This window comes from Rana temporaria, chromosome 4 (genome assembly GCF_905171775.1).
Source record: "Rana temporaria chromosome 4, aRanTem1.1, whole genome shotgun sequence".
Taxonomy (NCBI): domain Eukaryota; kingdom Metazoa; phylum Chordata; class Amphibia; order Anura; family Ranidae; genus Rana; species Rana temporaria.
In genome coordinates, this window is record NC_053492.1 from 399,960,254 (window position 1) to 399,986,124 (window position 25,871).

The 25,871-nt window shown below is 44.0% G+C and overlaps 2 protein-coding genes across 2 annotated transcripts in view; one reads left to right on the forward strand and one right to left on the reverse strand.

Moving 5' to 3' along the window:
• Positions 1-9,657, reverse strand: part of CFAP61 (cilia and flagella associated protein 61) — a 449,917-nt gene extending 440,260 nt beyond the window's left edge. Inside the window, exons 1-2 of the mRNA XM_040351184.1 lie at positions 9,558-9,657; positions 709-871 (exon numbers count right to left, since the gene is read on the reverse strand). Coding sequence (XP_040207118.1) covers positions 709-851 — 143 coding nt within the window. The 5' untranslated portion in view covers positions 852-871; positions 9,558-9,657. The remainder of the gene's footprint in view (positions 1-708; positions 872-9,557) is intronic.
• Positions 9,658-9,972: 315 nt separating this feature from the next.
• CRNKL1 (crooked neck pre-mRNA splicing factor 1) overlaps positions 9,973-25,871 on the forward strand; it is a 34,758-nt gene continuing 18,859 nt past the window's right edge. The window contains exons 1-9 of the mRNA XM_040351185.1: positions 9,973-10,119; positions 15,130-15,282; positions 19,248-19,339; positions 19,876-20,034; positions 20,138-20,304; positions 21,590-21,768; positions 23,723-23,893; positions 23,995-24,186; positions 25,741-25,800. Of these exons, the coding sequence (XP_040207119.1) occupies positions 10,072-10,119; positions 15,130-15,282; positions 19,248-19,339; positions 19,876-20,034; positions 20,138-20,304; positions 21,590-21,768; positions 23,723-23,893; positions 23,995-24,186; positions 25,741-25,800 (1,221 nt within the window). The 5' untranslated portion in view covers positions 9,973-10,071. The remainder of the gene's footprint in view (positions 10,120-15,129; positions 15,283-19,247; positions 19,340-19,875; positions 20,035-20,137; positions 20,305-21,589; positions 21,769-23,722; positions 23,894-23,994; positions 24,187-25,740; positions 25,801-25,871) is intronic.

The window sequence follows — 25,871 nt, forward strand, 5'->3', positions numbered from 1 at the left end:
AAAGCTACTTGGTGTGTACTGGTTGTGTGCTCTGTAGTTTGCACCTAAAGATTCAGGAGCAGTGATTTTAATGATGCTTAAATAAAAAATAAAATGAAAAATTCCTTAAAATATTATACCTGCTGGGTGTCTATAGTATGCCTGTGAAAACGTCTTTGAGAACCCGGGTCTTGCCCCAGGGAACATGTATCAATGGAAAAAAAGTTTTAAAAACGACCTGGGTTCTCAAAGACGTTTTACGACAATAACTTGCATATTAGGCTTTAAAATGAGCACTTTTGAATTCGAACGTTCGAGTGCCATAGACGTCACTGGGGTTCTAAATGTTCGCGCGAACGTTCGGTCCGTTCGAAGGTTCTGATGCGAACCGAACGGGGGGGGGTGTTCGGCTCATCCCTACCAGTCAGTTTGTAAAAAAAAAAAGGCACATGAACAATCAAAATCCCTCTGATCCATGTTGGAAGTAGACTGCGGCTTTAAAATCCCTGGACCCCTGCAATGGGCAACGAAAGCTAATGGGAAAGGCGTATTGTGTTGGTTTACCTTTTAATTTTTTGTGAAAACGTGCACTAAAATGAATTACCAATTAATTTGTTTAATAAACAACATAAGCCCTAAAACTTTTTAGGTAGTATATTTTTGCTACGCCTATCTTCCTTTTAACCAGTCTGACATGCAATAACAGACACATTAATTATAAGAACTTACAGTAAATATATGACATTCACATTTCCAAATATGCTTTGTGTGGACGATGTTTTGAGCTCAGAAATACCATGAACATCAAGAGATTCTGTCCTCCGGATAGTCACTTCTTGTGTTGTGCCACTTGCTGAAGTCAGGATAGTCATGATGACTGGAGGGGGTTGCGCTGAAATATAATAAAGACAAAGGGGGTTATCCTCAAAAGAGATACTCCGACTTAACTGCTGTTCAGTCTGTGTGTAACTTTGGAAACGATCCTCAAAAGGCTTTTTCCAAAGTTAGACAGAAGATCCGGCATGTGTAATTGAATTACACTGCCGGATCTTAGGATGCAGTACCGCATCCGCCGCTGGGGGCATTTCGAGTCGAAATGCCGTTGCTAGTATGCAAATTAGCACTTAAGGCGATCCACAAAGCTTTCTAGCTTCCTTTTTGCGCCGTAAGTGTTATTTTGCAAGTGTAAAATTAGGGCTCGTTCTACAAAGTGTAAAGTTAGTCACACCTTGTAAAGGCCCATTCCAGCGACGGCATTTGGTATGCTTTCCCGAGGGAGAACTCCACGTCAATTTGTAAAAACAAAACCGGCATGGGTTCCCCCCCAGGAGCATACCAGGCCCTTAGGTCTGGTATGGGTTGTAAGGGAACCCCCCCTACGCCGAAAAATCGACGTAGGGGTCCCCCTACAATCCATACCAGACCCGTATCCAAAGCACGCTACCCGGCCGGCCAGGAAGGGAGTGGGGACGAGCGAGCGCCCCCCCCCCTCCTGAGCCGTGCCAGGCCGCGTGCCCTCAACATGGGGGGGTTGGGTGCTCTGGGGCAGGGGGGCGCACTGCGGGCCCCCCCACCCCAGAGCACCCTGTCCCCATGTTGATGAGGACAGGACCTCTTCCCGACAACCCTTGCCATTGGTTGTCGGGGTCTGCGGGCGGAGGCTTATCGGAATCTGGGAGTCCCCTTTAATAAGGGGGCCCCCAGATACCGGCCCCCCACCCTAAGTGAATGGATATGGGGTACATCGTACCCCTATCCATTCACCTGGAGGCAAAAAGTAAAAGTTAATAAACACACAACACAAGGCTTTTTAAAATATTTTATTATTCTGCTCCGGACGCCCCCCCTGTCTTCGTTATTAGCTCAATTACCAGGGGGGGCTTCTTCTTCCGCTCTCCGGGGGTCTTCTCCGCTCTCCGGGGGGGGTTTCTTCTTCCGCTCTCCGGGGGGGGGCTTCTCCGCTCTCCGGGGGGGGCTTCTCCGGACTCCGGGGGGCTTCTTCCATCTTCTCCCCTCTTCCGCTGTTGACTCGGCGAACCCCGGTTCTTCTGCAGATGTCCGGTGCCTTCTTCTTCAGCGCTGGCTGCCTGCTATGTTTGTGTGTTAGCTCGATTAGTAACAGGCAGCCAGCGCGGTCTTCTGTGGCGTCAGGGTCTTCTCTTCCTTTCTTCCGATGTTGCCTCGTCGCCTGTTGTCGCTGTAATGATGGAAGCGCGCCTTGCATCCCATTTATATAGGCATCACCGTCCCATCATGCTCCGGCAGGTACCCACGTGGTGGGTGCACGTGGGTAGGCACCCACCACGTGGGTACCTGCCGGAGCATGATGGGACGGTGATGCCTATATAAATGGGATGCAAGGCGCGCTTCCATCATTACAGCGACAACAGGCGACGAGGCAACATCGGAAGAAAGGAAGAGAAGACCCTGACGCCACAGAAGACCGCGCTGGCTGCCTGTTAGAAATTGAGCTAACACACAAACATAGCAGGCAGCCAGCGCTGAAGAAGAAGGCACCGGACATCTGCAGAAGAACCGGGGTTCGCCGAGTCAACAGCGGAAGAGGGGAGAAGATGGAAGAAGCCCCCCCCGGAGTCCGGAGAAGCCCCCCCCGGAGTCCGGAGAAGCCCCCCCGGAGAGCGGAGAAGACCCCCGGAGAGTGGAAGACCCCCGGAGAGTGGAAGACCCCCGGAGAGCGGAAGAAGAAGCCCCCCCTGGTAATTGAGCTAATAACGAAGACAGGGGGGGCATCCGGAGCAGAATAATAAAATATTTTAAAAAGCCTTGTGTTGTGTGTTTACTAACTAACTTTTTGCCTACAGGTGAATGGATAGGGGTACGATGTACCCCATATCCATTCACTTAGGGTGGGGGGCCGGTATCTGGGGGCCCCCTTATTTGAGGGGACTCCCAGATTCCGATAAGCCTCCCGCCCGCATACCCCGACAACCAATGGCAAGGGTTGTCGGGAAGAGGTCCTGTCCTCATCAACATGGGGACAGGGTGCTCTGAGGTGGGGGGGCCCGTAGTGCGCCCCCCTGCCCCAGAGCACCCAACCCCCCCATGTTGAGGGCATGCGGCCTGGCACGGCTCAGGAGGGGGGGGGGGCGCTCGCTCGTCCCCACTCCCATTCCTGACCGGCCGGGTAGCGTGCTTTGGATACGGGTCTGGTATGGATTGTAGGGGGACCCCCTACGTCGATTTTTCGGCGTAGGGGGGTCTCCTTACAACCCATAACAGACCTAAGGGCCTGGGGGGTGAACCCATGCCGGTTTTTTCTTTGAAAATTGGCATGGAGTTCTCCCTCTCAGGAATGCATGCCGAGCGACGCTGTAATTTTTTTTTTTTTTTTTCCCGACGCAACTTTTTTAAGCCGTCGCGATCCTCAAAACTCGGCGTAACTTAACTTCGCGCATGCGCAGTACGGCCGGCGCGGGAGCGCGCCTCATTTAAATGGGACTCGCCCCATTTGAATAGGAACGCCTTGCGCCGGCGGAATTTTAGTTACACAGCCTGAAATTTCTAGATAAGTGCTTTGTGGATCAGGCACTTAGGTAGAAACTTTAAGGCAGTGTAACTTAAATGGGATTTTTTAAGTTACGCCAGGTTTTTGTGGATCTGGCCCGTTGTTCTTAGGGTCATAGTCAGCATTTGTCTTCCTCCAAACATGGCAAGTCGAGGTAATGTCAAAGAGCTCAATTTTGGTCGCATCTGACCACAGCACTTTCTCACAATCCTTCTTTGAATCATTTAAATCAGGGGTGGCAAACACAAGGCCCGCGGGACCTTGTAATGTGGCCCGCACAGCAGCCTCCTCATTTTGCCAGGTTGGGATTCCAGCGAGCGAGCGGAGCAGCCAGTCTGAGCACAGGCATTAACATATTCCCCTTACTGTGCCGCTCTGTCTCCGCCTTCGCCCCCGCCTCCAACGCTGCGTCTCAGGCTGCCACTCTGGTCTCTGCCTCCGCCCTGTCTCCGCCTCCACCACTGCCTCCGCTCTTTCTGCAGCCATGTCGGCTTACAATGCTGCTCTGGTGTCCGCCTCCTCCTCCACCCTGTCTCCGCCTCCACCGCCGCCTCCGCTCTTTCTCCAGCCATGTCGGCTTACAATGCCGCTCTGGTCTCCGCCCCGTCTACACCTCCACCCCGCCTCCCCAATCCTTCCAGCCAGCGATGCCGGCTTTTTTGCATGCCATTGTCTGTTCATAGTGGCAGAGATTGCTGGCAGTTTTTTGGGCATTTTTTTCCCCCATCCAGCGGGCTGCGTCCTGTGGCTCTTCTTAATAAACTGTGTGCTGCTATTTTACAGTTATGGTGAAAAAAAAAAGCAAAGTACTGATAACACAGGAGATTTGCCCACAGAGGGATGGTACCACTATAGCCCAATAAAAAAAAAGGTACTATAGCCCAATACAAAGGAAAAGAGCCACCTATACAATGAGGTACCAGAGCTGGTCCAGGTAGGAAGGTAGGAGAGAGTACAGATGTGAGGAATTTTTAGGCGCAATCCTGACCCATGCACTGTGTACTTAGCGCAATCCTGACCCATGCACTGTGTACTTAGCGCAATCCTGACCCATGCACTGTGTACTTAGCGCAATCCTGACCCATGCACTGTATACGTAGCGCAATCCTGACCCCTGCACTGTATACGTAGCGCAATCCTGACCCATGCACTGTATATGTAGCGCAATCCTGACCCATGCACTGTATACGTAGCGCACCCGGCCCTTTGAGGGTAACCATACTGCTGATGCGGCCCCCGATGAATTTGAGTTTGCCACCCCTGATTTAGATGTTCACTGGCAAATTTCAGGCGGGCCTGTGCATGAGCCTTCTTGAGGAGGGGGGCCTTGTGGGGCGCTGCAGGATTTTAATCCACGGCCCCGTATTGTGTTACTAATGGTTTGTTTGGTGACTGTGGTTCCAACTGCCTTGAGATCATTCACAAGCTCCTCCCGTGTAGTTCTGGACTGATCCCTCACTTTTCTCAGGATCATCCTTACCCCATGAGGCGAAATCTTGCATGGAGCTCCAGATTAAGGGTGATTGATGTTTTTTTTTTGTATTTCTTTTTTTTATTTGCGAATAATCGCTCCAACAGTTGTCTTCTTCTCAACAAGCTTCTTGCTGATGGTCTTGTAGCCCATTCCAGCCTTGCGCAGGTCTAGAATCTTGTCCCTAACGTCCTTTGACAGCTCTTTGGTCTTGCTCATGATGGTGAAATTTGAATGAAAGAAAGATTCTGTGGACAGGTGTCTTTTATACACATAACGAGTTGTTGTTAGGAGCACCTTCTTAACCCCCCTGGCAGTATTCCCGAGTCTGACTCGGGGTAAGATTTCTGTACCAAAAGCGGAATCCCCGAGCCAGACTCGGGCTCGCCTCGCTGCAGCCACAGACAAAGTTACTTACCTTGTCCCTGGATCCAGCGATGCCACCCCGCTGTGCGAGCGAGCGGGACCTCGCTCGATTCACACAGTGTCCCTGTGTGCCGCCGAGCTCCGTTCCCTGCGACGTTACAACGCACGGGGGCGGAGAGCGGCGCCAAATTCAAAAAAGTAAACAAACACAATACATACAGTATACTGTAATCTTATAGATTACAGTACTGTATGTAAAAAATACACACCCCCCTTGTCCCTAGTGGTCTGCCCAGTGTCCTACATGTTCTTTTATATAATAAAAACTGTTCTTTCTGCCTGCAAACTGTAGATTGTCCATAGCAACCAAAAGTGTCCCTTTATGTAAAAAGTGATTTTAGAGCAGCTAGAAAACAGCGATAATAAATTATAATCACTTGCAGAATTGTACGATAGCGATTTGTGGGGAAATTTGTCATAAAAAAATAAAAGTAATGACAGCGACAATTCTGCAACTGAGCAAATTTCAGTGATTTTGAGTTGATTATATTATTGAATATTTTTTATTATAATTATATTATTATTTGTTATAATTATTTATAATTATATATTATAATTTATGATTTTGTTTTTCAAACTTTTTCATACCCGGGATGCCTACTAGACTCTTGTTTGGACAGATTTAAGTGAGTAATCCTAAGGATTACAGGCCTACAATGTAAAACACCAAATTTCCTTGCAAAATAATGGTAGCGCTTTCAGCACCTAAAATCTGAAATAATCATACCGCTAGGGAGGTTAAAATGACAGGACAAATCTGTGTACCACATGAGCACACACTGTAGCCATTCTGTGGGAGCCAGAATTATTGTTGGTTGGTAGGAGGATCAAATACTTATTTTTCTCACTGAACTGCAATTCAATTATAACATTTATATTGTGTTTTTTCTGGATTTTTGGTTGATAAAAAGTAAGTTATATCTGGCGATGTATATAAAACTCCAGACTGGTATATATCCTTCAAAAAGGGTAATCAAATGAATCTGTATGGAGGCTGATAGACAGTGCAGATCCTGCAGGCAGTTCTGTCCCCATCCGGATGGGGACAGAACTGCCTGCAGGATCTGCACTGTCTATCAGCCTCCATACAGATTCATTTGATTACCCTGTTTGAAGGATATACTGTATACCAGTCTGGAGTTTTATATACATCGCCAGATATAACTTACTTTTTGGTAAGTGTGTACCCCAGAGGGGGCTCATTTAGTCCCACGCGGTGTCTTTTAAGGAGTTCGGGTGGAAGGTGCTACGCTGTCTGTCCTTTCTTAAAGTGAACCACATCTTTTTATGGGACTTTACCTCTACTGACTGATTTCCTTCACGCAATATTGTTTTATAGTGTATTAGTGGTGCCTTGAGCATTTACACCAGAATTATCACTTTTAGCGCTGTTTGTGATTGTTTTAATTGTGCATTTATGCTCTTTTAATTGTGATCATTTTTTTATCATGTCTTTATTGTTTTAAACGGCTGCTCCCATCATCGTAGTATACAGATTCTCTGTCATCTACGTTCTTTCAGTTATCAGCTTATTGCAATCAGCTTATATCCGGGTTTGGCGCTGGGAGGTGTTCTGTAGGCCTTCAGTACACTTTTTTTGTTTTCAATCATGCTAATTTACCGCAAAAACAAGGAACAGAGGGCACACCCAGGGCTGCTGCAAGAATTTTTGACACCATAGGTGAAACCTCATTTTGCCGCCCCCATTTACTCCACCCCCTTTGACCTGCCCATGTGACAGGAGGTGGCGCTATACAGGAAGCATTGACTTTGCTTTCTCTAGTGCTGGCTCCAGTACTGCGCTGCACATCTAATTACACAGCAGCAGTGCGCCCTAGGCGGCTTCCTAGTTTGCCTAGTGGTAGCACCAGACCTGGGCGCACTAACCTAGCGCATTACCTTTGAGATAGCTTTATTATATTAAAAGAGCAGGGGTGTACTAACAAACAACATCAGCAGCAATAAGGCACATCAAAGTTCATAATGTATTTGAAGCGGCCTGGTCACCTAGACAATTCCCAAGCACAAGAAGACCTTCCAAAAGTCTGCCGCGTTTTGGTGTCAGGTAAACCTGTCAGAAGTAATTCATGCTGATAGCAGAGAAATGAAGCAGCAGACAAAAGTAACACTCAAGCCCTGTACACACGATCGGTCCATCCGATGAGAACGGTCTGATGGACCGTATTCATCGGTTAACCGATGAAGCTGACTGATGGTCAGTCGTACCTACACACCATCGGTTAAAAAACTGTTCAATGCTTCCAAGAATGCGTCGACTTGATTCAGAGCATGCATGGATTCCTAACCGATGGTTAGTAGGCACGACCATCGGTTAAAAATCCACGCATGCTCTGAATCAAGTCGACGCATGCTTGGAAGCATTGAACTTTGTTTTTTTCAGCACGTTGTTGTGTTTTTTACGTCACCGCGTTTTGACACGATCGTTTTTTTAACCGATGGTGTGTAGGCATGACGGACCATCAGTCAGCTTCATCGGTTAACCGATGAAAACGATCCATCGGTCCATTCTCATCGGATGGACTGATCATGTGTACGCGGCATTAGACCCCTTTCACACTGGGGCATTTTTTAGGCGCTTTAGTGTGAAAGCACTCAGGCTTTTACATTAGGATTGCAGATGCAGCTTCTTTCAGGCGCGTTACAGTCGCTTTTTTTAACGCTAAAGCGCCTTAAAAACGCCCCAGTGTGAAAGGGGTCTTACGCTGATGACATTTATCAACTGGATCAACTAAGAAGGAACATGTACTGTGTCCATGATTGTTTGTTGCAACAAAAAAGATACGACACATGGATACAGTGCTGTGAAAGTTTTAAAAATTGTTGCCTTATAGCAATAGTTAGATATTTGTAGCCATTATGGTATCAATAACTAAGCCAGGATAGTGCAATGTTTTTGTAAAAAAGTATGGGGGACCCCATTGGTAGCATAAAGAATAGTACACATGGGCCGAATGTCAGGCCGTTTAATAAAAACCGGCTAACATTTGGCCTGCATCCCATCCATGGGCAGCCGGCTGTGGGGCTTTTGGCTTTACAGCTGGCTACCCACTGCGCATGCGCAAGCGCAAGCTACACTGTGCTTTGTGAATGGTCCCAGAGGACTGCGGGGAGAGAGGGGGAAGATGAACTTCTGCTCAGATTGCTTAGGTGATCGGAGTGGTAGTGGGTACCTGCTAAAATCAGGTACCCCCCCACTGTGCTTCCAAAATTACAGGAGGGGGGATGATGTCTAAAAGCGGAGTTTCAGCCCCTAAAAAAAACAAAAAAACTATTAAAAGTCAGCAGCTACAAACACTGTAGCTGATGACTTTTACTATAAGGACACTTACCTGTCCAGCGATCCTACGGTGTCGCCCCCCCCCCCCCCCCAGCCAATTTGCCCCTTGGCCCGGGTGCAGGCGCTGGCATTGCAAGTTAGGGAAACTGGCAGTGAAGCTGCGCATACGCGAGTCACGCTGCACTTTCTGAATAATTGCGTCATCTTCTGGGGGACACACAGGTTCCAGAAGGCAGCGAGGAGGGGCAGATGCAAATGTGGAAATGATGTACCTCACCGCAATAAGGTAGGACGAAAGTCCAACTGGAGAAGAACAAAAAAAAGTACAAAATGACAAAAAAAAAGACGATATGCTAAAAATAGGGGGGGGGTACTCTATTGATCAAGACCTACTTTCATTTTAGCCTGGAACTCCGCTGTAAAGTGGAACTTTCCCTTTTGGGTGGAGCTCTGCTTTAACTCTCATGAATAGCTTTCCATTGATAGATGGGGGTTACAGATTACCTGTTTAAAAGTTTCCATCTTTTTTATTTATTTTTTGCAAAAATAAGAAACACCAGTGATGATCAAATACCACAAAAAGAAAGCTCTATTTGTGTGAAAAAATTATATAAATGTAATTTGTGTACAGTGTCGCACAACTGCACAATTACCAATTAAAGTAGCGCAGTGCTAAATAGTAAAAAAAACACCCTGCTCATGAAGGGGGTAAAACCTTCTGGAGGTCAAGTGGTTAAAAAAAACACTGAGCCATGTGCATGAGCCCCCATAGTGAAGGTGGTAGATGATAGGGACACAACCTGGGAATGTTCTGGAAATCAGGGTACATCTGATCCCCCCATCTTGTGCAGTCTTACCTTCTTCTCCCGGACTGCAGACAAATAAACAGAGCAGCCCAGTTCCAGGACCGATAGATAGGACGCTCTGGTTACTATAGGAACAGAACCCGACGTCATCTATCCCCAACCAACACAGAAAAGAGAGCAGCGGCTTCTATCTCTCCTAATGTCTTCATTTTGGTCTACGGAAACATGGCCGCCCGCCATACCCCCTTCCAACCTCCTTCAGGGCTGGTTTCGCTAAACTATTTGAGAGTTATATATTAAAAAAAATTAGAAGAAGCACAAAATAAAAAAAATGATGATGTGCTGTTAATCGTTTTATTTTTTCTACACATTCCTAACCCTCATAGCTGCAGCGCTGCAGACATTGTGGGTACACTATTTCCCCTCTAGTGTTGGGATTTGAAACGCATGGGTAGCGTACGCTCCGACGTCAGCACGTTGACTAAGACGTACGGTGGCACGTTCTCCCTGGTTTGGTTTCCTGTCGGTGTTCGGTCTGTAGGGGAGTGTGAGAAGCGGAGGAGTCATGGCGTCCACGGCGGCGGGGAAGCAGCGGATCCCTAAAGTGGCCAAGGTCAGTCCGGGGCCGGCTTGTCACCGCCACACCCCCCCGGATACCTCCATAACCGGAGACCGCGCTGTGCTCCACACATACAGGGAGCTCTCCGCTCGCCTCATAGTCACCTTCTCCTAGGGTTCTAATCTGTATTGGAGAGCGGAGGGTTTCCAACCCACGTGTGTGACAGGACAGTGGATGGTGATAGGGGGAGGGGTGCTCTGATACTATAACACAGGCCTTGGTTGTAGGGTCACTCACTAAGCCTGGCCATAATTATACAACTTTCCTTTAGATTTACCAAAACCATATAATATGAGGTCACTCCTAAACACTTTCAGTTTGTATGCAATCAGGCAGGTCATTGCACTACATAGTTGAAGGTAAATCTGAAGGAAATGAACCGCTTCTGGGCCAGCCGCCGCAGTTGTACTGCGGCAAGCTGTCCCAAGCCCCTCCCCTGTGTGAGCCGTTGTAGCTGTACGTCGGCTCTTTAAGAACGCCTCCAGCGGCGTGCGCACATGTCCGAAGTGTGTTCCCGGAGACGATGCGCCGGGCACCCGCGATTGCTCATTACAGAACGAGAATGGGGGTGTGTGTGTGTGTGTGTGTAAATACACGCATCCCGGTTCTCTCAGGAGCGAGAGGACTGATCCGTGTGTTCATACTATGTTCATGATCAATGTATGATCTCTCTCTTCCCCCTGGTCAGTCCCATCCCCCTACAGTTAGAACACACATTAGGGAACACAGTTAACCCCTTGATTGCCCCCCTAGTGTTAACCCCTTCCCGTGTCATTTATACAGTAAGGCCCCTTTCACATGTACGTATCCTGTGAGGATCTGTACATGTCTTATCCGCTTGCTCAGCGGGGATCGCTCCGTTGATTCCCCGCTAAGCCGGCAGATGACAGGGCGGTCCCTGCACACTGTGCAGGGACCTTCCTGTCAGATCTCTGATCTCACCTATGGGGGGATTGGATGAATACGGACCGTCTGTCCATGTTCACCCGATCCGCTTTGCAGACGGATGGAAAAATAGGATTTTCCTCCGTCTGCAGAATCGGAGCATTGCGGACACCGATGAGAGAACATCCGCTGACACCCGCTATCTCATAGAGATCAATATATGTCCCTTTTTAATCCGTAAACCGATGGATAAAAAAGCGTACATACGGTCCGCATTTGTGAAAGGTCCTAATCAGTGCATTTTTATAGCGCTAATCGCTGTCACTGGTCCCAAAAATGTCAAGTGTCCGATTTGTTCGCCGCAATATCGCAGTCCCTTTAACCACTTCCAGACCGCCGCATGTATATGTACGTCGGCAGAATGGCACGTACAGGCACATTGGCGGACCCCCCCCCCCCCCCCCCCGCTACATGCGGCAGTCGGATTCCCGCGGGGAGCGATCCGGGACGACGGCGCGGCTATTCGTTTATAGCCACCCCGTCGCGATCGCTCCCTGGAGCTGAAGAACGGGGAGAGCCGTATGTAAACACGGCTTCCCCGTGCTTCACTGTGGCGGCTGCATCGATCGAGTGATCCCTTTTATAGGGAGACACGATCAATGACGTCAGTCCTACAGCCACACCCCCTACAGTTGTAAACACACACTAGGTGAACCCTAACTGTCATTTCCACAATAAACAATGCAATTTAAATGCATTTTTTGCTGTGAAAATGATAATGGTCCCAAAAATGTGTCAAAATTGTCCAAAGTGTCCACCATAATGTCGCAGTCACGAAAAAAATCACTGATCACCGCCATTAGTAGTAAAAAATAAATAAATAATAAAACTATCCCCTATTTTGTAAATGCTATAAATTTTGCGCAAACCAATCGATAAACGCTTATTGCGATTTTTTTTTTTTTACCAAAAATAGGTAGAAGAATACATATCGGCCTAAACTGAGGAAAAAATTTTTTTTTTTATATATATATATATATATGTTTTTGGGGGATATTTATTATAGCAAAAAGTAAAAAATATTGCATTTTCTTCAAAATTGTCGCTCTATTTTTGTTTATAGCGCAAAAAAAAATCGCAGAGGTGATCAAATACCACCAAAAGAAAGCTCTATTTGTGGGGAAAAAAGGACGCCAATTTTGTTTGGGAGCCACGTCGCACGACCGCGCAATTGTCTGTTAAAGCGACGCAGTGCCGAATTGTAAAAACCCCTTGGGTCATTTAGCAGCATATTGGTCCGGTCCTTAAGTGGTTAAAAATCGTTGCCATTACTAGTAAAAAAAAAAAATTAAAAATGCCATAAATCTATCCCCTATTTTGTAGACACTATAACTTTTGCGCAAACCAATCAGTATATGCTTATTGCGATTTTTATTTAATTTTTTTTTACCAAAAATATGTGGAAGAATACATATCGGCCTAAACTGAGGAAAAAGTTAGTTTTAAAAAAAATTGGCATATTTATTATAGCAAAAAGTAAAAGATAATGGTTTTTTTTTTTTTTCTAAATTGTCTCTCTTCGTTTGTTTATAGCGCCAAAAAAATAAAAACCGCAGAGGTGATCAAATACCATCAAAATAAAGCTTTATTTGTGGGGAAAAAGGACGTCAATTTTGTTTGGGTGCCACATCACACGACCGCGCAATTGTCACATAAAGTGGCGTAGTGCCGTATCGCAAAAAATGGTCTGGTCATTCAGCAGCCAAATCTTCCGGGGGTGAAGTGGTTAAATTAAATAATTGTATAATGTATGGCCAGCTTAAAGTGGAGTTCCACCCTCAAGTTTTTTTTTTAACCAACTCAGCCCCAGACCATTTGGCTGCCCAAAGACCAGAGCACTTTTTGCGATTTGGCACTGCGTCGCTTTGACAATTGCACAGTGGTGCGACATGGCTCCCAAACAAAATTGACATCCTTTTTTTTTCACACAAATAAAGCTTTCTTTTGGTGGTATTTGATCACCTCTGCGATTTTTATTTTTTGCACTATAAACAAAAATAGAGCGACAATTTTGAAACAAAAAGCTATATTTTTTACTTTTTGCCCCCAAAAATATATATAATTTTTTTTCCTCAGTATAGGCTGATATGTATTCTTCATATTTTTGGTGAAATAAATCGCAATAAGCGTTTGGTTTGCGCAAAAGTTATAGCGTCTACAAAATAGGGGATAGTTTTATGGCATTTTTATAATTAATACATAATATATATATTTTTTTTAATAGTAATGGCAGCGATCATCGATTTTTATCCTGACTGCGAACACTTTTGGCACCATTTTGGGACCATTCACATTTATACAGCGATCAGTACTATAAAAATGTACTGATTACTGTGTAAATATGACTAGCAGTGAAGGGGTTAACCACGAGGGAGCTAGGAAGGGGTTAAGTGTGTCTTAGGGATGTGTGAGGGGTGAGGCTTACTGCGACACGACAGTGATCACTGCTCCCGATGAGAGGGAGCAGACGATCAGTGTTTACACAGGCATCCCCCGTTCTGCAGCTCCGTGACACGCGATCGCGGAACACCGGAGGACATCGAGTCTGCGGGCACGATCCTAGCGGTGCGCCCATTTTCCTGTCCGTGCCATTCTGTCGACATAAATGTTCGCGCAGCTGTCGGCAAGTGGTAAAAGTATTTGTAGCTGTTGACTTTAAATAAGTGCTAGTTCACACCAGATGCAGTTGCGTTTTTTTCTGCAGCAATACAGTCAGTTCCGATCAGCTTCTGCACCGGAAACTGACTGCACTGCTGTGAACTAAAGCCATTGGAATACATGGAAAACAATGTTCATGCATTTTTAGTGCAGAAAAAAGCACACTGAACTGCGTCTGGTGTGAACTAGCACTAAGGACACTTGCCTGTCCAGGGAGCCCGCAATGTCAGCACCCAGGGGCCAATTTGTTCATCGGGTGCAGGCGCCACCATTGCAACTAAGGGAAACTGGCAGTGGAGCCTTCAGGCTTCACAGCCAGACTCCTATTGCGCAAGTTGCGCAGGTATCACCCAGATACCTTTTTTTTTTTTCTTTTTTTTTTTTTTTTTCTTCTTCTTCAGCCTGCGTTTCCCCACATTATAAAAGCCATCATAGCAGCTGTTTAGCCACTTGATTGCTTTTACAGGCAGTAAGAGGGGGCGGCAGCGGGCATTTACCAGATGGTCCCCGGCCCTCTCTATGACCCTCGGAGGCCAAAAGCGATGCAGATTTAAGCACTATTTTTATTTTATTATTTTGCTGGAAAGCCTGAGATCAAATTTTTTTTCATCTCCGGCTTTCCAGCATAGAGGAGAGATGTGAGGACTTATAGACCCCAGATCTTTCATTAAAGAGAACCTGTCATGCCCTATTTCTATTACAAGGGATGTTGACATTCCTTGTAATATGAATACAAGTGATCACTAAATTTAATGGAAAGTGTAAAAAAAAGTGTGTGTGTATGTATATATAATATATAAATATATATATGTATATATAATATATAAATATATATATATAAATTATATAAAGTGCCCACCCCCTTGTGCTCGCACGCAGAAGCGAACACATACGTAGGTTGCGCCCGCATACTTAAAAAACTTTCAAACCACACGTGAGGTATTGCTCTGATCGTTCCAGCAAGACCAATAATTCTTGCACTAGACCTCTTTTGTAACTTTAAACTGGAATCCTGAAAAAAAAAAATGCTGCCTATGGAGATTTTTAAGTACTGTCGTTTGGCACCGTTCCACAAGTGTGTGGAATAATATCTTTCATATTATTAAAAAAAAATGGGGTAAATATTATTATTATTATACAGGATTTATATAGCGCAAACAGTTTGTGCTGCTCTTTAAAACAGGGAAGACAGTACAGTTACAAAGTTACAATACAATTCAATACAGGAGGAATCAGAGGACACGGCTCATTAGAGCTTAGAATCTAGATTTTCTCACATGTTACATTGTCTCTTTGTTTGATTTATTTTGCACTGACAAGATTTATCAGGGAGTCTAATAAAGTTAAAAATGAATCCGTATTTATACATGAATGTCTAACATGTTGCCTTTCTCTGAGCAGGTGAAGAATAAAGCCCCTGCAGAGGTGCAGATAACAGCTGAGCAACTGCTGAGAGAAGCCAAAGAAAGAGAACTTGAGTTACTGCCTCCTCCCCCAAAACAGAAGATCACCGATGAAGAAGAACTTAATGACTACAAATTAAGGAAACGAAAGGTAAATGAGCTGTGTAACCTGTGTGCTTCTTCACCCCGAATGCAAAAAGACATTGCAGCAGCTTATTGGTCACTGACTCAGCAGGATACTCTTATGTTGTTCACTAGCCCAAGCACTAAGGCCCATGTACACATGTTTGTTTCAATAAAATGCAGGAAATGTGTATTGGCACCCCATTGAACTAATAACACAACCGCACTCAAGTGCGCCACAACCCATTAAAAAAGTCATAGTGGCACTCCTGCGTGCTCGAGCATTTGTTTAGACACACAGCTCAGCTTGTCCCTGCCCCCAGCTCTCTGCTCACAGGTTCTGATTGACATAAGCAGGAGCCAATGGCTCCTGCTTCTTTCAGCCAAGCCCCTGGGAGAGGGGAGAAGAGTTGCTGTATATGTGCAGAGCGCTAGACCAAGGTGTTTAGGGGGGGCTGGGAGGGGGAAGCCACTATTTAAAAGTTTTTTTTACTCTAATGCAGAGAATGTATTAAGGTAATAAACTGTCTACCTTTAGAACAACTTTAAAGTGACCGTAAACCCTCTTCTATACCCAGTGAAATGCACAGAGATGAAAAAAAGCTCCCTACATAAATTTTACATGTATATCTGCTGTCTACAACTTTCTAGACTCTTTAGATGGTGTACATCTTGTTGGAAATCGTTCTTCCTGTTTCAGCGGTGGGAGAGGAGTCTGGGCAAACACTGCGTGAAAGCTAATTGGAGGAAAGGTACACACCCCCACTCCACATAGGCAAAGGAATGAAGAAACATGCAGAGCTGTGCTGTGAATTGACAAGCTCTCTGCCTCCCTGACACACATTTCCAGCTTCTTTTATCTCCTGTGTCGGAGAACTTGTCAGAAGTTTTGCTGATAACAGGGCACTTAGTGCTTTGGAGAGAGCTAAGTAAACACTACAGATATGTGCTCAGGTCAGATTTCATGAATGGGGTTTACAACCACTTTAAGCCAAATATGTTGTTGCACATGTCTCGCTAATGCCAAAAAGTCCTATCCCCTTTTGTTTTGTTTTTGTACTCTTTTTTTTTTTTTTTTTTTTTTTTTAGTTGAGCTGCTGTAGTCACTGTAGTAAAAATGTGACGATCAGATGCTTGTCTTTATAGAGTTCCCAAAGGGCCTGCAGTAGAGAGCACCCTTTAAGAGAACTTTTATTGAATTTTTTAATGCAGTCCTGTTTTGATTGTGATCTACAAAACTTTAACTTTTATTGCTTTAAGAGTTAAAGCGTTTAACCCCCAAAAAAAGATCCTGTTCCCTGAAAGCATGTTGTACAGTACCTGAAATACCTGGCTTATCCTGCCTGGCTATACCATCCCCAGTGTAAACTAACCACGATTATCACCTGACACTATGGTCCTTTTTTCTGATTCTGTCATCCGCGGCCCTGCTCTCTTGTGTCTGTCTGCCCGCTTCCCTTGCTCCTGCTGCTCTTATAACTTCTACTAAATCATCTTATCCCCTCTGTACCATAATAACAAGTGTCCCTGTGTCTGCTGATCTGTACCTAATATAAGCGTGGCTCCCAGCACTCAGCTGACTGTCGGCTCTCTGCCCTCTCCCCCCTTCTCCCCCGCTGACTTCACCAGTAGTGCTCGGCCCCGTCCACTGGAACTGTGAGCCGGAAAGAGCATATACCTGACAAGTCAGCTGAGCTCATATAGGTACAGATCTGCAGATTTTTTACATCACACAGACACAGGGAAACTTGTTATTATGGTACAGAGGGGATAAGACGATTTAGTAGAAGTTGGTTAACAACCACTACTAAATTAGAATTTAATTCTACTTTTTTTAATGAGATTCATTTTTTTTTTTTCTTCTGTAAAATCATTTTTGTGACTTGGTAAAGTTTTGAAAATCCATGGAAAGATTCTCTCCTTCAAGTAGGGAGCCACGGTGATATATTCTAGTTTGAAGTCTTTTATTCTGTAAGAAAATTCTGGATACCATTGGCGAATCTGAGCATATTGGCATAATGAAAATGTCATATTTGTTCAGAGGGGACATTGGAACCATTTTCTATTTTTAAATGTATTCACTTATTAAAGTACAACTAAAATTTCACACAGATCAATTCTAAAAGTGGTTTTAAAGGCAGAAGTTTTTTTTTATCAATGTGCATTCGCTCCCAGACCTCCGCTTACTTAAGCCCAATCTCAATCCAGTGATGTGCACAAGAGCCAAGGCTCTCTCACTTCACATTGACTTAGAGACAGCAATCTGTGTGTGAGCACGCCCAAGTGCCCCCATAGAAAGCAAAGAAGAGGAGGATCGGGGCTGCTCTGTACAAAACCATTGCTCAGAGCAGGAAATTATTACATGTATGATATTTACACTGCTCAAAAAAGTTTCAAGGAACATTTTCAAAAACGAGATCTCAATGGGGAAAAATATCATGCAGGATATCTATACTGATATAGACTGGGTAATGTGTTAGGAACAAAAGGATGCCACGTCGTTTGATGGAAATTGAAGTGATCAACCTGCACTTGGCTAGGGTCAGTGTCACTACTGGTAGCACGAGGCGATGCCTGGACCCTATAGAGGTTGCACAGGCAGTCCAACTCCTCCAGGATGGCACATCAATACGTGTCATTGCCAGAAGGTTTGCTGTGTCTCCCAGCACAGTCTTAAGAGCATGGAGGAGATTCCAGGAGACAATGCAGTTGCTCTAGGAGAGCTGGACAGAGCCGTAGAAGGTCCTGAACCCATCAGCAGGACCGGTATCTGCTCCTTTGTGCAAGGAGGAACAGGATGAGCACTGCCAGAGCCCTACAAAATGACCTCCAGCAGGCCACTGGTGTGAATGTCTCTGAACAAGCAATCAGAAACTGACTTTATGAGGGTGGCCTGAGGGCCCGATGTCCTCTTTTGGGCTCTGTACTCACTGCCCGGCACCGTGGAGCTTTATTGGCATTTTCCATTGAACACCAGAATTGGCAGGCACTGGCGCCCTGTGCTTTTCACAGATGAGAGCAGGTTCACCCTGAGCACGTGACAGACGGGGAAGGGTCTGTAATAGCCATAGAAAATGTTATGCTGCCTGAATGATGTAACATTGTTCAGCATGACCGGTTGGTGGTGGGTCTGGGAGGCATATCCATGGAGGGACACACAAACCTCTAGAGGCTAGACAATGGCACCCTGACTGCCATTAGGTATCAGGATGAAATCCTTGGACCCATTGTCAGACCCTTTGCTGGTGCAGTGGGTCCTGGGTTCCTCCTGATGCATGATAATGCCCATCCATCGTCTCATTAGGAGCATGCCCTGATGTTAGGCATGCATACAAGCCCGTGGGCCATACAAACTACTGAGTCAATTTTGAGTTGTTGCAATGAAAGTTCAGCAAAATGGACTAGCTTGCTGCATAATTTGTTTGACTTTGGTTTTTGCGGTGTCTTTGAATTCAGCCCTCTGTAGGTGGATAATTTTCATTTCCATCAAACGATGTGGCATCCTTTTGTTCCTAACACAGAACACGATCTCCAATTAGAGATTGTTTCCCATCGTCTTTTTCTATTGAATATTGGTGGATCATTGGGAACCCACCATGACACTGCTCCAGGAAAACACAGATAAAAGGGAAGTAATTTGCCCCATTTTTTTTTTATGTATTTATTTTTTTACTACCATTAGAACCACTTAAAGTCGAACAGATACCTCTGAATAGAAATGCAAACCAAGTTATCAGCCCAGTCTGCTACCTGTGTTTACATTGGCTGTCTGTCTATGAGCCAGCTGGGTCTAGTGTTGTGCACTGGTGAGCCACATAGACGTCTCTGTGATATAAAAGGCTTGACTAAATGTGACATCAGGTCTATTGAGTCATGTCTGTTGTGAATCGTTTTGGTTGAGTGATTTTTGGCTTATTACAACCATCCAATACACCATATTGTTTAATGCTTTTAAATAACATTTAAAAAGTATGTTTTTGTTTTTCCTTGCAGGCCTTTGAAGATAATATCAGGAAAAACAGAACTGTTATTAGTAATTGGATAAAATACGCACAATGGGAAGAAAGTCTAAAGGAAGTTCAGAGGTATGTACAGTACTGTAAGCCCAAAATAAAGTTGGTACAACGATGGTGCAGTTCTTAGTGGACCCAAGTCAAAACTCTTATAAATTTGGATAGTATTGGGAGAGTCTCAGGTTTTTGTGGTCTTTGTCACTTTCATTTTCTTCCTTCTGTTCCTATGGCAGTAAGAAGTGACACTGAAAGCAATAGAAACCTGAGCGTTGTTCTACCCCATAAGGTTTTATAGAAAACTTTAATGTTTTGGCTAAAGTTTCATAAGATCTGTGTACAGTCTAACACCCTGTGCAGAGAATGACCTAAAAGGAGAAATACCGGTGGAATAAACAGATAACAAGTGCTGGAAGTAAACAAAGCTAAGCCTTGGGATATATACAGCGAGAAACCCTGGAGTATTGTTTGTATGATACTGCAAATAAAATGATTTCCATTAAGTTCCAATTTTAGTTTTTCCATCGTGAAATGATTATTTTGATATTCATGGATCTCAAGACATACTTATCATAGTTGTAAATAGACTTTTTTATATGTCACCTCTATAGGGCAAGATCTATATACGAGCGAGCGTTGGATGTAGATCACAGGAGTATCACACTATGGCTGAAATATGCAGAAATGGAGATGAAGAACCGCCAGGTTAACCATGCCCGAAATATCTGGGATCGAGCTATCATCATCCTACCCCGAGTCAATCAGTTCTGGTATGTAAGCTAGTTTGGCATATAATGAACTGTTTTCACATTGACTTCTCTAGACAGCCTCTTACACAGAACATCTGGGCCAATGTTGATCTTCTCTTAAAAGGTACAAATACACCTACATGGAGGAGTTGCTGGGCAATGTTGCAGGTACCAGGCAGGTATTTGAACGTTGGATGGACTGGCATCCTGAGGAACAAGCATGGCATTCCTACATCAATTTTGAGCTCCGCTACAAGGAAGTGGACAAAGCACGGTCCACTTACGAAAGATATATCCTTTTTTTTTTCAAGACTTGTTTAGCACTCTGTTTAATTATTCCAGTTTTATTGCTGACAGTAATCAGTCTACAGGAATGTGTGTGTGCCTTTGTATCCTCGGTAAATGAAGCAAATCCTCCTACATAAGTTGTATCCGTCTATCTGCAGTCTTCTCTACACCTGTTCAAAGTGTGATACATTTATAAGCTTGTCTAAGGCCTTGTACACACAATAGGATAGCCAGAGGACAACAGTCTGAAGGACCGTTGTCTTAGGTTAACCTATTAAGCTGTCTGATGGTTCGTCGTGCGTACACACCATCAGTTAAAAAACCGATCTTGTCAGAATGCAGTGACGTAAAACACAACAACGTGCTGAAAAAAACGAAGTTCAATGCTTCCAAACATGCGTCGACTTGATTCTGAGCATGCGCGGGTTTTTAACCGATGCTTTTGCATACTAACGATTGGTTTTGACCTATCGGTTACCAGTCCATAGGTTCAATTTTAAAGCAAGTTCTCATTTTTTTTATCCTAAGGTTAAATATTATTCCCCTTAAAAAACCTATGGGGCCTACACACGATCGGTTTGGACTGATGAAAACGGTCCTTCAGACCGTTGTCCTCTGGCAATCCTATCATGTGTACAAGGCCTAAGAGTTCAGAAAAAGGGGGGCAGAGAGCTGAAGTTACTCTGCAGAGCTCAGTCTGGAGAGCTCTGAGAGCTGATTGGTGGGAAGAGTGACACTCCATCAACAGAGCTGAGGTTGTCAATCTGCTGGAGGTCTTTTCCCTGTCACCATTTTTCTCTTGGTGTCATGAAAACAAGTGCACACTATAGAGGGATATGCTTTAATAATTTGTCTGAGGTTAACAGCCATGTTAATTCACAGGAAACTGTTTTCAAAAAGTGACAGTGGGTACAGGGAGAAGATCTCCCACCCGCTGTCGCAGAGCAGGAAGCGCTGGCTACGGGAGGTGGGTGTATAGGAGCATGTTACTTGTTACACCCCAAATATGGGTGTAACAGATAACATGCTCCTGAAGGCGAACGTGACATTTAAAAATCACTAATCCCCGTCAAGTACAGTCTCCTGCATCTTTTACAGTTTTGGTTTAGAGAAGTTGCCTGTATGTTTGTGACTGTAGGCACACTGTATTGTTGCTTAGTAGTGGAAGTAGAAGTATGCTAGTTGGGATTAAACCACGCAAACTCCAGTGAACATCTGTAAATGTTGTGTTTGATTATAAGGACCAAAAGTTATTTTGTACTAGAAATTTCCCTTAACATCCATGCACTTGTCATTGTACACCCTGATGTGAAGAACTGGATCAAGTATGCCCGCTTTGAGGAGAAGCATGGTTACATCGCACATGCAAGGAAGGTGTACGAGAGAGCAGTGGAGTTTTTTGGAGAGGATCATATGGATGAGAATCTTTATGTTGCATTTGCCAAATTTGAGGAAAATCAAAAAGAGGTGATATTCCACTATCTGTCTTTTTAATTTTTCTCTGGTAAGAGAAAAAATGCGTGCAATAACAGATTGCAATGAAAACAACTTTAATAGGGTGTTGCCACCTGCCCTATTTCAGCATTCAACCTATTTTCTCTGAGCCCAGTCTGTTATGGACCCACTCTAAGCTTGTGACTTCAGAATAAAGGAGAAGCATCACAGTGATTCTCATGTGTTTGTACTTTGTACTCCTGTCGGTATGCTCCCAGTCAGCACATAAACTGTGTGGCTCCTTGTACTGCTTCTTCCTCACACTCTAGCCTCCCTCTACAGGGATTGCAAGAGGCTGATATTGGGTCAAATTCAATTTAACTATTATTGAATACAGAAATGCATTTATTTGTGCATTCATCTGCCTAGAGTTCAACATTAAGTACTGTAGTACTATAATTTTATTTTCGTTTTTTAACCAATTCTTGCACCCATAAAACCAGCATGCACTTTTTCAAATAGGTTCTTGCCAATTGACTTCTGGGTATTGTAGGAAAGAACAACATTGGAACCAGTGTTAGTCTTCCAACCGACTCTGATACTTCTATTATAGTACATTACTCTGTTATCCAAGATAAAATCATTTATTAGTGTGGCCTTTTTAATTCTGAAATCCATGCAGATAGATATATATATAAAAAAATCTATGTGTGTGTGTGTAAATACTTAAATGTGTCCTAATATCCGATTCCTGTATATGCCCTGTACAGCAGCGATCAGGTTGGAAGTGGGACCATATGGGCCAGCCAGGATCTGCTGCTGTGCACATGTAAAACCAAACCAAAGAAAATTCCCAGCCCAACTCTCCAGCCAGTCTGCAACCAATCAAATTATCCTGTCTAACAGTTTGCATTAAAAACAAGGGTTTAGTTGGCACACATTTGCAAATACATGCGTAAGCTGTAGAGCCACTCCAAGGCACCCCAGTATTATTTGCAGTCCTAATGCTTGTACATTTATGAGAGTCTACATAGAAGTACATGCATTATAATGGATAGGCAGAGGCAGTTGAGCCTGGAGGTAGTCTACCCCTCCTTAAAGGCACACTGGACATCCAGCACATAGCACAATAGCAGCAAAGGTGTCCAGTGTGTCCCCCATACCAAATTTTACATCAGTAACAAACATCTGGCCACTGCCCTCACCTATAATTGGCCTTCACAGCAAGAAACACATAGAAGGGCAATGTATGCAAAACAAGACCAAAGATAATCTGCAGCTCAACTCGCCAACCAGTCTGCAACCTGCCAAATTATCCTGTCTTAACAGTTTGCGTTAAAAACAGGGGTTTAGTTGGCACAGTCGTGCATGTATTTGCAAATGTGTGCTATGTGCTGGGTGTCCAGTGTGCCCCTGTGCCTTTTAAGGAGGGGTGGGCAACCTCCAGTCTCACCTGCCCTCCATCTATCCCATTATAATGCATGTGCTTCTGCTATGTAGGCTCTCATAAATTTAAAGAGTTAGGACTGCAGATAATATTGGAGGGCCTTGGAATGGCTCTGCATCTTACGCATGTATTTGCAAATGTCTGCTTACTAAACCTGTTTTTAATGCAAACTGTTAGGATAATTTAGTTGCAGTGAATTTTCCTTGGTTTGCTTTGAAGGCCAGGTGTAGGTGGGGGCAGTGGCTAGTTGTTACTGCTGTGCACATGTGCAGATAGGGGAAAATGCTAACGGAAGGCGAGAGCAGAATGATGAACAAATCTGTGTGCTGCTGCTCCTTCACCCTTCAGCAAGCAGGTTGGAGATGTGAACTTGACTAAGATGTAACGATTTACAGCAGAGGTTTAAGGCTCTGGATTTGCTGTCTGGCAGAGGTGCCTTGATCAATGCAAAGGCTGAGTACAATGACCTCCCTTCTCAGACATCCACAAAGTAGAAATATAAAATTACAAATCCACTAAACTGACTTCTTCTTTTTTTAGTCTGAAAGAGTACGAGTCATCTATAAATATGCCCTAGACAGGATCTCAAAGCAACATGCCCAAGAACTGTTCAAGAACTACACCGTTTTTGAAAAAAAATATGGAGACCGAAGGGGGATTGAAGATATCATCGTGAATAAAAGGCGATTTCAGTACGAGGAAGAAGTCAAGGTGAATGGTGTTATGAATTACAAACATGTACAGTGTATTGCTAGATCTTAGTTTGAGTGATATAATATTGGAACTAATCATTGTTACCCTTTTTGTTAAAGGCCAATCCTCATAATTATGATGCTTGGTTTGACTACTTGCGGTTGGTGGAAAGTGATACAGATGCTGACACTGTCCGAGAGGTGTATGAACGCGCGATCGCCAACATCCCACCCACTAAGGAGAAGAGGCACTGGAAAAGATATATATATTTGTGGATTAACTATGCATTGTATGAAGAGCTAGAGGCAAAGGTATAAACAATAGTTATTTTTTTATTGAAGAGCAGAGGGTACTTCTAGTCCCAGGGGTTACATTTATTATAGTTTGGAGTTATTTGGCAGCACATGGAGATTCTGTTGTCGGATCATACATTTCAGCATATATGTGTATTTGAACTGGACCTTCACGTAAAAGTAAAAATACCACTCTCAGTATCTGTAGCTGCTGATGTCATATATTTTTATTAATTTTTTTAAGACTAGAGTTCCTCTTTAACATATCTTATGCATGTTTTTACCTGTAAAAGCCTCCCTTGTGTAGACACACAAAGCCTCAGACTAGTACTAGGCACCACCAACTTGTATGTGATGTAGGTGACCCCAGCTGACTCAGAGCAGTCACTAAAGTGACATTATTTAGTATTCCCCTTCACTCTTCCATCAGCAGCTGCATAAAAGTTTATGTAGGGGAGGAAAAGCCGGCTTGGCACATACAGTATTTAGGCACTCCTAGAAGAGAAGAGGAATGTGACATGCAAGGAGGGGGAAGGCTGTGCTAGAGAATTGTCTCTTCCTGAAATTGTCTGATTCCATAGCATATTTAGAGGCACATTGCAAACGAATAATAATAAAAAAAAAAGTTTACTGAAAAAAAAAAAAAAAAATTTTTTTACTGCAGTTTTTTTTAAGTGTGTGATGGGGTCTCCAAGTATTTTGCCCTCTTGCAACACAGAGGTCTTAAAAGGTAACTTCACCTTAGTGGGGGGGGAAATAGCATTAAATTGCTACACAAGTCATATTGTAATTGAATGTTATTAAAAATATTTCCTTTTCAATCGGCAGCTCTCTAATTTTCTGTAAAATGCAATATGGCTACCTGAAGGAATTCTGTACACAGATGGTGTATAGAGTCCCCCATAAATGTAATTTCCGATTGTGTGATTGGCTTACTAATTATGGATCGTTTTTTGAGGACCGATACCGAATTTTCGGCTGCATTTCAGGCGGACAGTTGATATTGGGTGCAGATATTCTGTAGATTTAAATTTTATTTGTACACTGTCCTTTTAAAAAAAAAATTCTGTCGAACATGCCGACTGGTTGCTCGGGCCTCCCAATGGCACAGTCTCCATACGCCTCTCCTGGAACCTTCCCACTGAGGAAACGTCCCTTGATAAACTCTCTATCATCTACCCTATACACTGAGAATTTCCCATAACTGTAGAACTGTATAAGACTATCGCAGTGTATGAGGTTACGAATAACTAGGGAAATTTAAGAAATGGGAGTTTTCAGAGGACATTAACATTAAACCAGTATCCTATTAATCACTGTTGTGCTTTTCTATTGCAGAGATAACATGACACTGTGGTTCACAAACTATTGGGTGCATGTGTAACATGCTAATAATAGTAATAATGGTGCAAGTGGATCCGATTACGAAAAAAGTCTGATAATTTGCAAATTAATATTCATAAATGTCTGTTATGTTGTATTGATTTTAGACAGTTGTTTATGGTGGGGTTTTTTTGCTCACATTGGAGGCTTACAGATAATTAATTGGTATTTTTAATTATATTTTGACAGGATCCAGAAAGGACCAGACAAGTATATCAAGCCTGCTTAGAATTAATACCACACAAAAAGGTAAAATGAAAGTATAAGCTGTATACATTAAGCCCAAAAACACTCCAGACCTAACATGGTCTTCGCAGTTC